Below are 19,163 nucleotides of genomic sequence, written 5' to 3'. Positions count from 1 at the left end.
TCACTGAAGGCACTATAGTTTAAAATTATCTGTACAGTTGCAGTAAAATTCAAAGTCACCTCCGGAATAAAGTCTGTTTTTAAAGATCCAAAACAAGATTCGCAGCAAATTACAACATGGGCACAGTGTCAGAGAGTTGCTCTGTTAAATTTTTATAGTATATACAACCTGATGCAAAAATCTCAGTCCAATATGTTTTCTATACATAAAATGCTCACCATATTATGATCCTTTGATGACAACAGTTGTCAGTTGAATTCTCTGTTGCTATAAATATAGCCGAGCAGTCCTTTAGAACATTTTTGTGAGTTTATGATCTCATGACAACATTGAGCAAACTAGTACAGTACAGTCCAAACAGACCTACACCAAAAAGCCTCTAGATTTTCATTATTTCAAAGAAGTCTACTGTGATTATGTACAGAAGTTGAAGTGATTCTTGTTGCCTTATTAATTTGCTTAGATATAGAACTTAAATACTTTAATAATTACTATGCCATACAGATTTGACACTGCATATTGGTTAGTTTCTGCATGTCTTATGTAGTGTTTCAACATCAAGACATAAGCAGAACAGAAAAATCCTTTCTTAAAAGTGTTACTTCATTGCTTTGTTAAAAAATTATAGATTTATATTAAGTACTAACAGCTTAATACAACAGCTTGAAAGAAAGGATTTTTCCATTTGCCAGCAACAACAGTGGTTTTAGGACAGTTTTTCCTGTACCCAATTATGCAGAATTTAACAAATGCATGTCCACTACTTCTAGAGAAATTGATACTTATGAATGTAGATAAGGATTTTTAAACAAAGAATATAAACTAAATAATGCTGATGAACACATTAAATTGGTCTAAAAACATATCCAGTTTAGATACAGAGCAAGATACAGCTATGGGACCTTTTGAAGACGACTCTTAAGGATTTAGGTATAATAGAAAAACTGCAATTTTGCAAGGCTTCTACTTTTTTTTTTTGCAAGGCTTCCACTTTTTAATTAGTCCCTCAAATCTCTTGAGAGAAGTCCTTAGCCAATTTATTTTTGTTTGGTTTAAAGGGATGTCTTTAAACTTAATCACAGTATCAAGAACTAATAAAAAATAAAAAGTAGAATTACAAATAAGATAGCTGTGAAAGATTTCTCTTCAGTGCATATGAACAAGGCTGAACAGCTCTACAAAATGAGGCCAACTGTTGTGTGAAGAATCCCTTATCACTAACGCATTGTTTTCAAGAATATACACACCCCTCCACGTAAATAAGCAGCCCCAGATTTTCTAACAAACATTTCAGTTGGGTCATTATCTGCCCAATGATCTTGAATGTCCCATTCTTTGACTACAGACAATTATACCATTGATTTGCAATTACATTTTTTAGTAGAAAGCACAGCCAAAGTCTTGAAATACAAAAAAAGTTCTTAAAAAAAAAATCAAAAACTATGGTACAGAGACTGGTGCAGTTACTGTGTCTCAATCTGAAAAACGTGATGCATACCAGCAGATTATTAATATAGCTTTGCTTTAAAAGGAATGGGGTTTCCAGTCTTTTCCCTTCTAACCCAGGTAAATGTAGTCCAAGATTGTCAAAGCTCCCATTGATGAGCGTGCCTTGATGACCCTTGAAATCTCTACGCAGTTTTGACAAGATCTGCTAGTTGTCTCCTTCAACCCTTCTCTTGCGAACTGTAAGAGAGGAAAAAAAAATTTTTACTATTTTATCATTGTAACTACTTTTCATATTTCTACAACATCAAGTTACTTTGCCACATAAAGTTTCACCTAGGACAATTTAAGGTAATTAACACTTAGTATTATCCATCATTTTAAGCTTATGCTTATTGAGTTATTCATGAACAGCTTCAAATATTTGTGAGGAGAGACTTGTGGGAAACATTAATCATTTTATGTTTGGTAAGCAGGTTTAACCAGTACTCTTTTTTTACATTGCAGTTTTCTGGTGATGGAGAATTAAGTTTACATGGCTTCAAAAGAAACAGAAAGTTTCAGAGTGTATCTAATACAATTTATACACTTTGCAAAAAAAACATGTTATATTCAATAGCCTAAAACATTCCATTTATTAATAAAAAATATTCAGTTGTCAGGAAATGCAAGAGCAACAAAAATTTGTGAATAAAATCACTAAAAGCTCACACGCTGTTCAGACTTAAGAATATGCAAGATTGACTGAATGACTGGAGTTTTGCTCAATATTTGTAGTATTTTTAATTGATATTTTCTCTTTCCCCTATCAAATTGTGTTTTCCTTTTCTGTGCAGACATAACAAATGAGGCTAAGGGTCTTAGAAATTATATAGGGCATCTCCATTTTGTTTAAAAAAAGTGGAGCAAGCACACCTATATAAGAAGAAAGTGATTCTGTTCTCAAATCCACTCATTGGAAATTATGTAGTTTTATAGATATTTGCAACTTGAGTTGATCTTCTTTACCTTCAGATCAAAATAACAGAGGGGAAGCTGTTTTGTTTCCCCTCCCTCTTCCTGTCTAAAGAAATGTTTTAGATACAGTCTAAACAATCAGAATAGAATCACACTAGGATTTTACTCTTTACAAAGCCAATGTATTGCTCACTTTGAGAGTAACCCATAGACTTATCTCCATTTGAATCCAAATCGTTTTCATCAGTGACAGAAGTTATGCATACCTGCTTTCATCAAATCGCAAGAACAGATGGAAGAGTTTCCAACCTTAGACTTCTCCAATCATGCAGTTAAAAGCAACACGTATACAGTTTCAGACAAAGAAAAGGGAAGTAGTGTAAACAAGGGAGAAAGAAGATGTAGACTATTTTTTTAGAAGAACATACAAAGACAGAAATGAGAGACTTTGAACATCTCAGTTTTCAGTGCTCAATACCCAACTGGGTGTTCAGAGTAACCTGTCTCTGTAGCTTCAGGGCTGGAGAGATGAAAAGATATTTGCAGAAACTTTTACTCGCACACTCCAGACTAAGAAAGCAAAGAAAAAAAGGCAAGATATCAATAGAAACATAGGTTTCCAACAGTCAAACACTAAAATGAGAACTAGTGAAAAGAGAAACCTTAAAAGAAAGTAAAGAGACACCTGAAGTGTTATGACAAAAAAATAATAAGAAGAACTGTTTTAGAATCTATTTTGAGAAACAGTTATGCGTTGTTGGAGTGCCTGCCTTCTCTCTCTGAGCTCTATTCTGTTACTCCTCCTCCATCTCTCATCTATTTTGAGAAACAGTTATGCGTTGTTTGAGTGCCTGCCTTCTCTCTCTGAGCATTATTCTGTTACTCCTCCTCCATCTCTTTCAGAGCCTGTTCTCCTCCACTTTAAGCTTTACTCAGAGGGGAAGCAGATCTTTAAACCAAATTCCAATTTCCTATGTCATTCCCTTTAATGTATTCCTGAACTACTACTACTACTACTACTACTAAACTGCCTGGCCTGTTTTCACGCTGATGAGATGTGTAATCCTTACCACAAAGCATCTAAAGCCAAAAAGTTTAATTAAACAGAGTTTTAAAATGTAATTCTATTTAAATAGATGGACCACATTATCTTGTTGTAATTGAGAGCTTTAAGTATTTTACATTATTATACAAACGATTTCCATTCACATGCTATATTACTAACCAATTTTCTGCTGGTCCATTTAGTTAGCATTCTAACAGATGAGCTCCAACAAAACTTACTGCAGCAAATAAAGATGCCACTGCTACCAGCTACCTTTAAGCGAGGCAGAGAAGGTACCTGTGCATGAACAGAACCATAAGGGAAGAGATGACCCAGTCCCAACCTCTGCACATAACAGTACATTCAGTTTCCTTGCTCAAGCAATCCAAATGAGACTGAGTGTCCTGGCACTGAAGAGGGCATCCTGCACTATTAATATCAAGTTCTGCTTTTAAAGAAACGATGAATCTTATCTGAATAAAACTGAACAATCAATTATTTTCCCTCCTTTTGCCACAAATCATGTGGAATTTGAATGTTCTTGTTCTAGACTATGCTAAAAATCCTCAACTCATACACCTGAACACTCTGCAACAAAATAAAAGGAGAACATCAAGCAGCAACAGAAGAGTAGGAGTAAAGCACAGGAGAAATCTGAAACTGTTCTATTTTGCTATCCTGGTTATATCAACAGAAAAGCAGAAAAAACAGACACCTTTAAAACCTGTGCCACGCACACATTCATTTAATAGTCACTCTCTACTGACAGGTCTTACCCAAATCATTATTTTTTGTGATAGCTGCAGCTGCCCTGGCTCGAGGTCCCTGTTGTGTGAAACGGTATCCAAATTTGAGGATCTTGGTGTTTTCTTCAAGCATCTTGGCAATTTCTACTTCTGCAACTGTGCCCAGCTGCTGCCTCTGTTAAAATAAAAGGTACACAAGGACAACAGAGCTTATGTGTATTCACCCTGAAAGAGATCAGAATACTTTCATCATATTAGTCAACAAACACTTAGCTTCATTTTGATTAATCTAAAAGGCAGAAGGTCATAAAATACGTTTGTGCACTTTAAAGCACAAGCAAGCACAGAAGTGACCAGGAATCAACTTCAACTGGATGCTTCTGAGAATCTTAAGGACAATCATTCATGGGGTTAAGATATTTACAAGTAAAATATTTTGGAAAGTTTATCACAAGCTGCCTTCTAAAAATATTCAGTCAACTAGGATAGACTGATTTTAATTATGATATTACCACCACCTCACTTACCTGATTATCAATTTTGATCTCTGTCAATGTTTCATTGTCTTTCAGTGCATCGACCAGTGCCAAAATTCCAACTCCAGTGATGAAGTTTGATTCTATGTTTAAACTTTTTAATTTTGTGTTTACTCTCAGCATATCTGCAAGAGCCTTTGAATGCAAGAAACCATCATTAAACTTTTGAATTTTGCTACAGTACATCATAGGACACAGTGATAACCATTTCCACTAACTAGTTCAATAGAACCAACAAGTTCACAGATGCATAGTGTAACTTTACAAGTTTTCACTTATTATTTGAGACTGGAGTCTTCAACGAGGCATTATCTACATTCCCTTTTTTAATAGTATTTAGTCAAGAAAAGGCCTGTCTTTCTCTTGTTACAAACTAAAAAGCTACACAGAATATAAATTGTCTGAAATTAGCATATTGGACCAATTCCACTTTGTAAGCCTTCACAGCATACAATGAGTAATGCAAGCTGCTAAGTAAAGGCCAAAGAAAGGGCGTTAGTCAACTGAAAGGAGAATTAGGTATGGTTAATTTGTAAACAAGAGATCTGACTTTCAAAATGCTTGTGGCTACAGATCTGGTAGGAAGGGGTAAAATTCAAAGCTCTAAGCACAGTACCAGCATGTAGCTAAAAGCACTCTTATGGAAATATCATATACCTGATCTTATTTCTGAGAAAATAAGAAAACAAGAATAGGTAACTGCTGAGGTTTACTGTCATAAAAATCATAACCTTTAAATTTTTTTGTATTAATTCACAATGCAAAAAAACCCCCGACAAAACCACACCTGAGAAAACAAGCCTTCATAGATTATTACAAATGTTTCAGTTCTACTGAAAAGGAACTTTTTAATTGACCCAACATAAAGCTTTCAAATGTTCATTTTTTCATTTAATGGAGTCTTTCAAGCTAGTTTTCTTTCTAATTTCAAATTAAAACAAATGCAAAGGATTGTCCTGGCAAAACAGTTAGTGCTGTTTTCTTACCTCTTTATTTAAAAATAAAGAAGGTACTGCTTTTGATTCAACATAGGAAAAACAGGACCAGATGATAAATACTTAAGTTTCAATTGTGTCAAACTAGATACCTTGACTAATGTTATGCTTTATATGCCAATGCTTTAAGCCAATCTTTGGTAGGGAAATCAGAGAAACAGGTATTTTACAACTTTCTTCAACTAAAACTCTAGTTAGAAAAAGATTATGAGCTTTTTCAGTCCTCAAATGTGCTTCTTTTAAAGTTAATTTTGAATATACTATTGGCTCGTGGAATGAGCATCAGGAACTAAACAATCGGGAAAAAAAAAAAACAGGAAGGAGATTAGCAAAATGAAGAATCAGGGAGAAGGGACTGAAAAAAAAGACTTCTCACTCATCTCATACATCTGATGCATTGCTGCATATTCGTCAACTAGCAATCATTTGCCAACTTTGATACAGCACAGTTTTGTTAAAGAAAACACACCTTACAGTGTAACAGAATTTAATCATTTTCATCCCCAAATATTTAAACAGGATTCAATGCAATCCCTTACCATTGTCTTTCCATCCTAACTTCCCTTGCACCTCACTTAAGCACGTTAGCAAGAGTACTTACAACAGCAACAGGATCATTGCTTCGGGTGGCTGCAAGGCTAAAATTCTTCACATGCGTGTTGGTTTCTAAGGCTTTTGCAAATTCTTTCAGCGTTGGAATTGGTATGTTCTTGAATTAAAAATAGCATTTCACTCTCGTGAGATACACAAGTTTATCCCCTCCCCCCCAACTTCTTCCATTATCTTATTCTCTTTACAGCAAAATATATATACTATATAAATATTAACTGTATACTATATATACTATATAAATACTATAATACTATCACTGGTCTCCAGCAGTCTCAAAGTAAAGGCCTACATGTGTAGCAAAGCTATATGTAAAATGCAATGGCTTTTAGAGTCACCAATTCTATAAAGCAAAGTCATCTTTACTACATTCATGCCATTGCCTCAATAGAAGTTAAAAAATATTCAGCTGACTTGGAACTGTTACTGAGCAAAAATTTACATGAACTGAACATTCTGCTAACTATCAGCATCAAATTAAACTCTCACAAATATAAAAGGATTTAGAGCTTTAAACTGGTGAAACCATTAGCATTTCATTCTCTGTGTTCTATTAAAAATAATTCCAGAGTTTGCCAATTTATAGTTTGATAATTTTTACATTGTAGTAGCAACCAAGCTTAAAAGGAGTAATTTTAGATAATTAGGGTAGCAAATTTCTCACTGAACAGAAATTTTGTTCTGTTGCCTTTTTAGGCATTTATTTTGGCTAGCATTTCTCTATTGTACAATATTCTTAAACCATGTATTTTATTTTCTTCCTTTAGTAAGGGCAACAAATAGCCTGTCACTGCTGTCTGCACTGCAAGTCAGGAGTGCTATAGTTCTGTTTTCTTTCACGTAAATATACAAAAGTTTTAGTCATGTTTAAAACCACAACTGTTACACTTATGAGCAGAAGCTGCCCTAATTGCCGACAGCTCTTTTGTACAAGAATCAGAAGGATGTCAGGTACAAATATCACTTTGTTTGCAATAGCAGTAACTGAGAGCACATTGCTTCATCAAGGACAAAGGATTCAAAGTAGGATTCAAACCATCCCACGATGGTCATCTGCTGGAACCGTCACCAACTTGGCAGCAACAGAAATCTGGGCTGGCAGTAAGAAAATCTAAGACTTTTTAAATACACATTTGGCAAAAGAAACCAAGATGGTTTATCAGTTTAGCTCCAGGTTTCTGAGATTACACACACTGCAACATTTAGCAGAAAGGCTCCTGTACTTAAAATAAGCCTATCATGCTCTCTTGTAGAGTTTTACAGCTTAAAGCATCTTCTACTGAGAAAAAGCAGCATATTTACTGCAGACTTCAGGTAATTACCTTAATGTTATTTAGATTAACTTCAACAAGGCGGGAATCATTATCTTTAATCCTTTGCAGTGTTTCCTCCACATTTGTGGGATTTGGTGGTTCATCAAAAACAGGCAACATTTTTTCACCTTTTACTATATCTGAAAAGGCATTTAATTGTAATCAAACAGGTCATATACATTCACTGTGAATAAGTGATACACATACTAAATATTTACTGTATTTAAAGATCATTTTATCAGTCTCTACATCTCTCCCCCACCCAAAAAGCATACCAGCCTCTCCTGACCATATTTTCATAAAGTTCAATTCTTTTCCAAAGGTCCTCACAGCCTTTCTGCTTTTCTTGCACACCAGCTTTTTTTTCAGAAAGCACATAGGAGTTGAATTACAAACACAAACATGAAACCTAAAAACCAACACGCACAAATGCATGTTTATGCCTACTTTTATCCCCCCAAAAGTGAACTACCTGCAGAATAGATTTTAGTATACATAGATATATTTTAATTCCACTCTTGCCATAACTCAATTAGCAATGTTTTAGACATGCACATTTCCAATTCGAGACTGAATAGTCTATAGAGAATGATACTGCAACAGAAAATAGTTAATGCTATAGTAACTGTGTGCAGTACACAGAACTCAAATATTTATCTAGCACTTGCGCACACACTTACTTGAGAAGCTGTCTTTGTCAATCCCATTACTACTTCCTACGACATCACAGAACTGATTGTTTGTTATCAAGTTGGACATTCCCAGTATAGCTGTAAAAACAGAGAAAGAAAAAGCAAAAAACCAATTTTAGTGTTCCTGAATAATTCAGCTCAGATGCAGAGTTCTTTTAAACAATAACAACTGATGGTTGTAAAACACCCAGTTATCAGTACAATAAGCCATTCTATCTCGTAAGAATTTAAAGAAAAGTAGAAAAAAATTAATTAATTATAGACTTTTTAGTTGCCTTTCACATCTTAGATTTGACCTCACCAGGTTCAAGCATCAAAGTTAAAAGTGCAGTTCAGGCACAAAATTCTTGACTGAAGCTTTAAGAATACAGGCACATAGCAACACATTCTTATACGCAAGAAAAGGCGGTAGTGTACACAAAAAAACCCAGCCAGTCTGAGGAATGAACTTAAAGGTTTTGACTTTGAAAATCAGATATCTTATGCAGGCCAAAATAATCTACCTTCCTATACATTATCACAAATCAACAAAGATGATACACTACAACCAAACTGGCATATAACACGTTCTAGTTTTTATCACAACTACAACTTCCTATAGTCACATTTCAGATAACAAATTCATTACCACATTAATTACAGATCTTTCTTGTCTAAATACACACCAGTCCATTCACATTTCAAAAATACTAACCTGCAAGGTCACCTAATTCTGTGTCTGTGGCACTGGTCAAGGCTTCCTCCAGTTCAGGATCCAGAGAGAATTTTTCTTCTGTATAAGACTGTACAGGCTTTTGCTTGGGGATAAATATTTTCCCTGGATAAGAGAAAATAAAGTGTCTGATGTTATTTTGTATTATATAGCTACTTATCTTTAAATTTTTCTGTTCTTAAGCAATACATATTACATTTAGTAAATCCTGAGAAGAGCACCAAGGACAACATAAAGGAATGAGGTTTCTTCTGTTTGTTCTTGAAAGTCAGAGATGAGGAAAGAGCATAAGCAGGAATATAACATTACTTATTCAAAATTTTCAGGAGTCTGTATCATGACTCCAATCTTATTTTTTTCTCCTAAGTATTAGAAAGTAAAATATAAGCCTCCATTATACATTTTAAACAGTCTAGAAAAAGTGCCTCTAAGGAAAATTCAGTATTGCTAGAGAATGATGACCGATACCCTCTTAAGGGAGAAAGGGACCCAGGCAAATCTGAACCAGGTAATCTGAACATGTCAAAGAAACAGAATATCAAAGAATCATCTGAAATCACACACCTGAGTATTCACTGCAGTTTTACAGCATACACAATATTTCTGATTTCAGATGTTAACTCAATTTTTAAGTAAAAAAGGGGATGCCTGAGCTGCTTGAGAAAACCATGGTTTGTGAACAGCACAAAACAAGATAATAGATTTCTCTGCCAATGACACTATTTTCTAAAATGATACTTAGAAAGGTTACAGAAGATTCAATGGGAAAAAGAGCAGTAGTAGTATCACATTCTGCACCAACTTTTTAGTCATTACAGACGGGTAATGGGAAAAGTTATTTTAGGAGACATGCATTATAAATAGAGCTCTGTGAGGCTAGCATAATTCCTGGATGTATCTTCAGCTAAAAAGTTAGGGTAAGAAATCAGAATACGAGAAAGCTATTCTAACGGTTATTCTGAAAAGAGTTCAGATTTTAATGATTTAGAATTGGCCTTTCAGAACAAAGAAGTCTACTACTGGGTAAGAACCCAGGAGAGGTAAGGGGTGCTTAGGTTCAGGACAAATTAATACGGTAAATAAAAGCTCCGGTACTGTATGAGAGAACAAAACTGATGCATTTGATAGAAGTAATTCACAACTAGAAAACTGCGAATCTAACCTTAACAGTTATTCAAAGTTTTTGCAACGTTTCCAGGTTGCCTGAGCTACCAGCAGACAGAGCTGTGGGAAAGGGGTTCCAACTTCCTTTAGTTATTTCCCGGAATAGGAAGCAGTGTCGATAATCTTCCTATGAAGACTCAGTGCTAATTCAGGAACCCACGTTCTTCCATATTCATAGCTAAAAAACATTTACACAAATCATACTAGCTCATCCCAATTACAGGATGACAACCCACCATGCACCAGAATCAGACCAGCTGGGCAGAAGCTGGAAGCCTGAGATTTTCTTCCTCATACTGCATACAAGTGTATCTTGTTACATGTTTGGACTAAGACTAAGTTTAGCATTTTTAAATACCTCCCAGTGACAAGAAGCTTTATAGGGATGTTGCAGTTTTATTTCTGGGAAATTCCAACAAAGCGGGATTTTGGTTTCACCACTTGTGGGGAAGCAATGCCTGAAGTCAGCTCCTGTGTCCCACAGCAGACACGGGCATAACAAAATCCATCCACCTTTTCTCTCCCTCCAGATTCCCATCCTAGATTACAATAGTTTGTAGTTAATTTTTTTTTGAAGGAACTTAATGCATTACCACTAGCACAGATTACAAAGAAGTGTATCAGGTTTTTCTCTGACAACACAGTCTGATAACCAAGATCTGTTGCTAGCAACACAGTGTTTTTGTTCCTGGGTTGCTATCTCTTTGGAAAGTTGTATAAATGGTCATTATCCATATTTAGAAGCAGAAAATAAATCTCCTTACATAACTGTACCAACTACAAACAGTAGCTGAAAGCAGCTGACATGCATTACCACCCATACCTCAGGTTTGATGGACAGTGCAAAAGAAACTGTGTTTGTGGTGATTCAGGATTAAAAGAAAACCTTCATAAATTGGAGGCTTAGGTAGTAAATGTTTAAGATTATTTTGGTATAATTGATACTGTACATTTCTACCCCCATTTTATTTTACCAGCATCACCTACTGGGAGAGAATAACTTTCAACTTAAATTGTAATTTTCAGAAGAGATATGAGAATGTTTGAGGAGGTTTTCGTTAACCCATGAAACACTGAACAGCATACACATGATCTAAAGCCTTTCATTAGCTATGTTTGCATTGTCCTCCCTCAGTAATACAGACTAGTAAAAAAAGTAAGGATTCCAGAGTACAAGGAAGAAGAGAAGGAAAGTGCGATTTGAGCACCTGAGCCTTTGTTCATGTCACCTTTTTGCAGCATCAGCGCAGCAGGCAGCAAGTGGGAGAAGAAAACTGATCTCAATTAAAAGCAACTTTGTAAAAGTATATTTCAACCTAGATCAGCCTCCTGCCTGGTTCAGCACACAGTACCCACAAAAAAGAACTACTTTTCCTTATGTTACTTTAAGTAATTCTTAAATTCATAGGTTAGGAACTCCTGGTTCTAAACATTTGCTTCCTAAGAGTAAGACAAAATTTATCCATACATACCTGACTTAAGATAACCTTAAAAAAAAGAAGTATATTCAGTTTTTATTAAAGCCGCTCCCCTCCAGAAATGTTCATTGCAGCCAACTCCAGTCACATGAACCAGGTCAGGAGCAGTTTTTGTTATAAAACAGGTCACACCCTTGTGTATATAATCTTTCATTCATTGGCTTCATCTCATCCTAGACCAGAGTTCAGAAGTTTACAATGCACATATGAAAGCAGGTCCTTCCCCACGCCCCACTTCCAGTAACGAACTTACTTCAAAAAGGATAAGACCCTTGTGTCTCTGGGGACAATGATCTAACTCAAGGCCTGCTGCCAAGACAGTTTGGCAATTCCCTTCCCCCCTTACTAATGTAAGCTTAAAAAAAAAAAAAACAAAACAAGCAGACAAAAAAACCAACAGACTACACATCTGTGCAGCCCATGAGATGAATAGCTTTCTCAGCCCTCAAGTGGAACATTTCCAAATGGCAGGGATTTGATCGCATGAAGGAACATGACATCCTCCTTTTCAGCCAACAAGGATACCGCAAAGATTAAACAATACAACACGAAGAGGCAAATTTCAGAGGTGTTCCCATCATTTCTGTAATAACTATATATTCAGGTCTTCCATGCCTTTAGCTAATATGTTAAATGATGCACATCCCAGGATTAATTCACAGGCTTTCTTTGCTACAGAACGAACTTTCAGTTCCAAGTTCCACACAATTGCATTGCTCAAAAGGCAGAAACGTTGGATGATGTCTGTTGAAGTGCCCTAGACATTTCATACACAGACTCACACTATCTAAGGTGGGACTGAAAATCTTGCAGAAATCAGGTCTGTTCAGTGTGGCCATACACTGCATATTGCTGGTACTACTCTCACATATCGCACAGTCCTACCCCCATCCTAGCGGGCAGCAAGCGGCCATGACTTGCAGATCAGAAGAAAGTCTAAAATCTACTTTGCAGTACTCTCTTTGCAGGAAAGGAATCAAGTGTCACCTGAGGACAACTGAATACAAACTCATCTCATCAGTGACTTCATGAAGAAGAGCGAACAACATCTGATACATTCCTTACATCTTATGTTCCTGAAAGCCTCATCAATCCAGAAATTGATATAATCCATAATCATATAATATATAATATAATTCATCAATCACCAATTCTTACCATGTGACAGACTAAGGTTCATCAATTCACTTGTAAGCACAATTTAATACTAATTTTTTAAATTCAACTTACAAGTGACTTCCTCAGTATCTTACTGTGGAAACAGTACTGTTATTCGTTATCTGATTATAGAGCACATTGCAGTGAGTTAGAAAACTGTTTTATATTAAGGCTAGAGTATCACATGTTATTTTGTTCTAGTGGTCTTGTATGAAGAATGTCAATTCGACAAGTTGTTTCTCCAAAGCTTCTACAGGATATTAGCTGTGTTACATTTTACAAGATATAACACACTTGCTTTAAAGACCAGTGATTGAAAAGCAAACAGAGAACACAGCATCCCAAATCCTGCTGCAACAGAAGCAAATGGTGATGTAGAACAACATCGGAGCAGGGCAGCACCAAAAAAGCTCCAGCCAGGTGACTACGGTTTCAGCATAACAATATTTTCTGGCTGATAGAGCAGGGGGAAAAAAAAAAAACAACAAACCACCAACAACATTAAAGCAGAAGTTACATGAAATGCAAATCTACACAGAACAAACATATGCCGGAAGGAATGCAGAGGGACAGTTGGAAGAGAAAGCCACGATTAGGAGAATGCAAAGGCTAGAAATGCAAGGCTTAGTTTACATAATAATTTGGTAATGCCTTGCACTATACATCACAAAGTAAATTACTGATGTTAGATATGTTTTTATCTCAGGTGCAATAATTCTCATATTTTGCTGTTCCAAGACAAGTGAGGAGCATTGGTCAGATGCATGGAACACACTTGAGGGCAACAGACTCCAGTGCTGAAGCCTCACTTCACTGTTTAGATGAGAGATCCTTCTCCTTGCAGTATGCCTTGTAAAATCTTTATGACATACGTACGTACGCAGATTGAGACAAAGCTAGTTGTGTTGAAATTATGACCGCATTGCTCTCATGAATCTCTTGAACAATGGGTTACTGTATAGTTCAACACTTAATCGGAACAGAATGTGACTTAAGTCATTAAATCACATTTAAAAACAAATTATGTTTTTAAGGATGTTTTTAGAAACAAAATCAGGCACTGGAAAAATGCAATAGAATATAATTTGGGGATTGTTAAGCTTCACATTTCTATAGCACTGTTCATCTCAATACATCAGGATACTTTACATGATTTCAGATCTTCCACATTTCATAGCACACAGCAAAAAAAGGTTCCAAAGATTTGGTGAAATCAGGTCATCTATCAGTGAAAGAGATGCAACATTGTTTTAGTAACATGTTACCCCAAAATGGCATACTTAGGACAACTGGAAGAGAGGATTTTACTTTACACTGTAGTAGGGAAACAAGTTACCAGAATCAGTTGCAAGCCAGGATGTTTGAAATTAACCAAGGGTAAGCTTCTTTGATAAACCTGCAGGCCAAATTGCCATGTAGGACATCAGTTCTACTAAAATAGGAAACGGAAAGAGAAGAAGAAGGGTAGATATTCCCGTTCTTACTCCATGAAATGAATAATTAGACCAAGTTAGAGCAATGAGACCAGCTGGGCACACAGAAATATTTTAGCAAAGCCTGACCCTGACCACAAACACGGCACCAAGAAGATTGCTCTCTCCCCAAAACCTCTAGATCTGATCGTTACAATTGTCAGTCTTCTGAATTAACAGGACTATCAAGCAAGATTTTCACCTACCCCTATTCCACAATTCGTTAGCATTTCTCCATAATATTTTTATCTAGCCAAAGAGAAAAATTATAAGCCAGCTTAGTCATTTGTTTGTTTTTTTAATATCAAAGAAAAACACATTAGGATAAGAGCTCCCTTTAAACAAAAAACATCCTACACAAGTATTAAGTTTTGCTCCACTCCCTTTCCAAGTTTTACATCTAGATAAAGATCATGATTTCTTGATTTAAAAGATTAAGTTACATAGATTTGCCATTTTTGTGCAGAATGGCCACAAACACGGAGCAAATCAAAGCTGAACCATTACATTTTAATAAGGGGAAAAGAAAAGGTTACCCCTCACCTACTACAAAATGAGCTTAGTCTTCTTGCCTCCTCCTGCCCATTTAACAGAGCATGAATTTCTATACTGAACATTTGTTTCCACACTTTTAGTTTCGATGAAAGTAAGCTACATTTCATTTTTCATATTATTTTCTCTTCTTCTATGGTACTAAAATAAATGGTAGAAAAAGTTATTAAATAGCAACTCTTTTGGTTTTTTGGTTGAGTCTTTTTGGGGGGGTTGTTTTGGGTTTTTTTGTTGCCCTTTTTTTTTTAAAGACATACAGGAAATTTTAGTAACTAAACTGGTATGACATATTGCAACATCCAGACAGACTGCTATTTAGTAATACTTTATTACATACAGGAAATGACATTTGATCTTTCTTAACCAAGATCTGCGTTATAGCTGGACCCCTCTGTTTTTCTACAGGATTCTCACAGATTTTATCTACCCAAACAAATAGTTTTGCCATGTGCATGTGTACGTAAGCTGACTTTAAAGAACCACCTATCTGAATGAAGCACTAGTACTCACTAGAAACAGTAGTACTAACTAGAGCAAATCCTCCACGCCCAGCCTCACATCCTGAAGGAGTGGTGTACAAGCTAGCTGGGCTGCAAGGGATTCCCCAAACCAGTTACGAGGCCCGAATATACTTGAACTCAATCACGTTAAACCATTAGGCTGTCTCCAACATACACTAGCAAATACGTCAGGCAACAAGCAGAACAGGGGAGGAAGCAGCAGCACACTGCACAGCCAAACATGGGATTAACAGGTACTTGCCAGCAGCGGAGGTACCATAAGGGTACTGCTGCTATAAGTACCTTTGACTACCTTCTACAGTCAATACATTGCATTATCCTTAACTCCGTTACCCTTAGAGATTCAGTCAGTGAACTCCCATTGTCCTGCCAGCAAAGGAGTGTCACTGTTATCTCTCTACAAAAGTGGTGTTAAACTACACAAATAAGGCAAAACACGGTGTATTAAGGAAGTAGTACACCATATGTGGTGCAGCATGTTATAAAGTCACAACCTCTCTATTACTTCAAGGAAAAGAAAAAGAGACACCAACATTGTCAAGTAACAGCTATCTGGTACAGGCAGCGAAAATGCAAATACCCCCAACAAATTTCACCGAATATATACCACAATCACAATCATATATACAAACTCAGTAGATGAATGAAGACTCAAGTCTGAAATAAGCAATGATTCACATCAGAGAATTAAGTAGAATTAAAAGGTTTCAAACCCTTAAGAAGAGAGGAGCCTGTTCATCTTGACCAGTTGCAATACAACTTAAAACAATTTACTGAAGTCTTACTGCAGCAGATCTGCCCTGCTGCTGGGGAAGGTTCAGACAAGCTAGAATTCACAAGCAGTACACAAACACTGTGGCAACAGCTAAAAGCCTCCTCCTATGCATATGTGCCCAGCACAGAACTGGAAGTTTCTGTCCTTACCAATAGCGCTTAGTAAGGCACAACAAATTTGGGAACTCTTGTTTTGGGGGGGGGAGACGGGAGGGGGGAAATCTATTCTTACAATATTTAAGATGCACATTCTTTTTAAATTTTCTCCTGAAAAGGAAAATGCTTCCCATCAAGTCAATAAGACGACTAGATCCAAAACAAAGATTTAAAATCCCAGGCTTTAATAATGCGTCCACTCATTCGGTCAATGTTTCCGTGGTTTTGAGACCACAAACCACTGCCAGATTTCAAAGCTTCTTGCGATGTTAACTATGTAATTATTTAATAATAACTATTATTAAACTTCTCGGTAAGCATACTAGGAAGATAACATGATTGCATACACCACTTGCCTGGCCTTGTCAGCCTACAACATCTTCGAACATTACTGAGTATCTACCATGACACCATCTGCTGCTGTTTTTTAAATTCAACATAGTATTACAAATGTTACTGTCTGTACTCAGCACCACAGGGCATAAGCCACAGGCACAAGGACAGCATTTTGTTATTATTGACATGAATCAGGGGTAGCTCTTACTTTGAGGATACCATCTCCATCAGAACTTTGCAATCTTTGATAAAATCTTTGAGTCTTATTTCCTTCCTTCCTGTGCTACATGGCAAACAGCACACCAGCCCCAGCGCCACAAAATGCTTGAACAGGAAGCATCCTGCCTCTGCACAGTAGCACTCGTTTGGAAACGCTGCAAGTTAAAAAGCATTAGAGCTGTCAGTGCTTCAATAAACTTTGGTTCACAGCAGTTCTGGCTAGTCCACTTCAGAGATTTCATAACCACCTACGCCGGAAAGGGTGGCGTTACCTTTCTTTTCTCTTGTAAAAGGCACATAGTCTTCCCTGTCTTTGTGCTCAAGAGCCTGCTTCTCCAAATATGCAAGGAGTCGTTCCCTGTCGAAGGGACCTGAAGCCTTTTTAGCAGTCTGGTCTTTCTGTCGGAAGCCTGCAGGCAGAAGTGCGTTCTGCAAAACAAAATGGAGCAAACAAGTACGGCTCAGAAAGTCTGAGTGAACACCTGTTTAGTTTCATTTCCCTCTTACTGCTCCCTCTCCCCAAGGTTCAAACCCATCATCCTTTTTAGACAATGTCTGATCCCTTGCCAACTTCCTTTTTTTGGGGGCAGGGGAGGACGCAAAGTAATCTATTCTTTAGACACCAAGAATATAATTAAAAATAGAGCGTGCTGCACTCTGAATAGGACTGAAGCAATTCTTTAAGTACAATAACTCCCAGCACTAGACTTGCTAGTTACTTTGCATTTCTTTTCTAGAATGAACACTGTTTAAATGAGTAGTAGTAAATAAAACTCAACTATTTACAGTTTAGACATTCAGCAAGAAGACTGCTTCCTCCATCACTTATATCCATGTGTTTCTAAGTCTTTAAGACAACTGCCTATAGTACTACCCAACATTTAACACAGAGCATTTCTACTTTTGACCTGACTCAAGGTGGGGTGTTTTTTTGCTATCATCAACGTATTTCAGCTAAAGGAAAAAAAAAAAAAAAACCAACAGAAAAAAATGGAGGATATTAGTATGGAAAGAACAGAATGTACAGAAATTTAGACTATCATGAAAGACAACCAGTCACTTTTACCAGTTCTCCTCTGTTAAAATGTCTATAAAGCCAAAGCCAATTAAAATATCAAGAACACCTTGCAGTGCAACAAAATAGGTGATCATAATATTCTTAAGTGATCCCTGAACATCAAGATTAAACTTAATCCTGGTCCTATTAAAGCAAGACCAGAGAATCAGGAGGTGAAAACACAAGTCTTGGACTCTGATATTAGCTGCAGTATCAGTGGAGGACATAGCTCTTTATAACAGAAAGCTAAAGTGTTCCTTATTCAATACCCCATGCTGCCATAATCATTCAGGAGCTGAGTAATTATTTGCCTCCTCTTTGCAAATCCAGCACAAGGACAGAAATAGATATAAGCTACCAGATACAGGACCAGGAATCTGTAGAAGAGGTTAGCACCCTCACTCTCCCATCAAACTCCAACGGTAGAAGCAACAAAATAAAAACTGATGCAAAAGGGCTGTTTACCAGACAACACTGGAAACAGGAAAGTTAAACAGGCCTTTCTAAATAAACTTTCTTTTCAAGAACAGGACCAAGAACAATTTTTATTTATAAATAAGTCCCAGAAAGCTCCTCCCGACAATCCCTTCTTCCATTTTCTCTACTGCAGTTGCGTTCACATTGCAAACAGGAAATAAACAGTTGAAATATTATATACACATATATATCTGTAAATAAGATCATTAGCAGACTAGGAAAAAGCTCTGTCCAAAAGTATATTGTTCAAGTAAAAAAAGAGTCTCAATTTCTTTCAGACTAGTTTCTGAACAAACGAAAAAATAAAATTTCTCTTGGCTAATACCTACCTCAGGGTCAAGGTCATCCAAAACAGTTTCCAGTTGTTTCAGTTCTTCTTCCGAAAGTTTGCCAAGAATTTCATCCTCATCGAGATCTTTGTACTTGTCCAAGTCTTTTCGAAATGGGAGCGTCATGACTTGAGCAGTAGCAAGTTGCTCAAACACTTCAAATCCCAAGTCTTATTCTTAACCTGATCTATTAAAAAAAAAGTTTTAAAAAGAAATAACCATAGGTAAGGTAAATATCCCAACTACAAAGCATCTTCAACCTCCAAATACACCTCTGAAAGGAAAACTTTTTCATCCAGTATTCATATTTATCTGTTATTCTACAACAGACAAAGCACTCTTGGAAGCTGTCTACACCTTGCTTCTTCACTGACAAGAATCCCGTCTTGCCATGCCCTTTTCCATCAATAGCTAAGATA

General features: G+C 36.5%; 1 protein-coding gene across 1 annotated transcript; it reads right to left on the bottom strand.

Moving 5' to 3' along the window:
- Nucleotides 1-1,103: 1,103 nt before the first annotated feature.
- On the bottom strand, nt 1,104-18,932 carry TMOD3 (tropomodulin 3 (ubiquitous)). Its single transcript, XM_009576598.1, has 9 exons — nt 18,745-18,932; nt 17,154-17,310; nt 9,034-9,156; nt 8,328-8,417; nt 7,657-7,787; nt 6,327-6,434; nt 4,722-4,865; nt 4,225-4,369; nt 1,104-1,686 (listed from the first exon to the last, which is right to left on the bottom strand). The coding sequence occupies exons 1-9, from the start codon at nt 18,868-18,870 to the stop codon at nt 1,655-1,657; spliced, it is 1,056 nt and encodes a 351-aa protein (XP_009574893.1). The 5' UTR covers nt 18,871-18,932; the 3' UTR covers nt 1,104-1,654.
- Between the last annotated feature and the right edge of the window lie 231 nt (nt 18,933-19,163).

Source organism: Fulmarus glacialis, unplaced genomic scaffold (assembly GCF_000690835.1).
Source record: "Fulmarus glacialis isolate BGI_N327 unplaced genomic scaffold, ASM69083v1 scaffold13064, whole genome shotgun sequence".
In the NCBI taxonomy this organism is placed as follows: domain Eukaryota; kingdom Metazoa; phylum Chordata; class Aves; order Procellariiformes; family Procellariidae; genus Fulmarus; species Fulmarus glacialis.
Note: the sequence above shows the minus strand (reverse complement) of the source record. Positions and strands in the feature narration are given on the sequence as shown.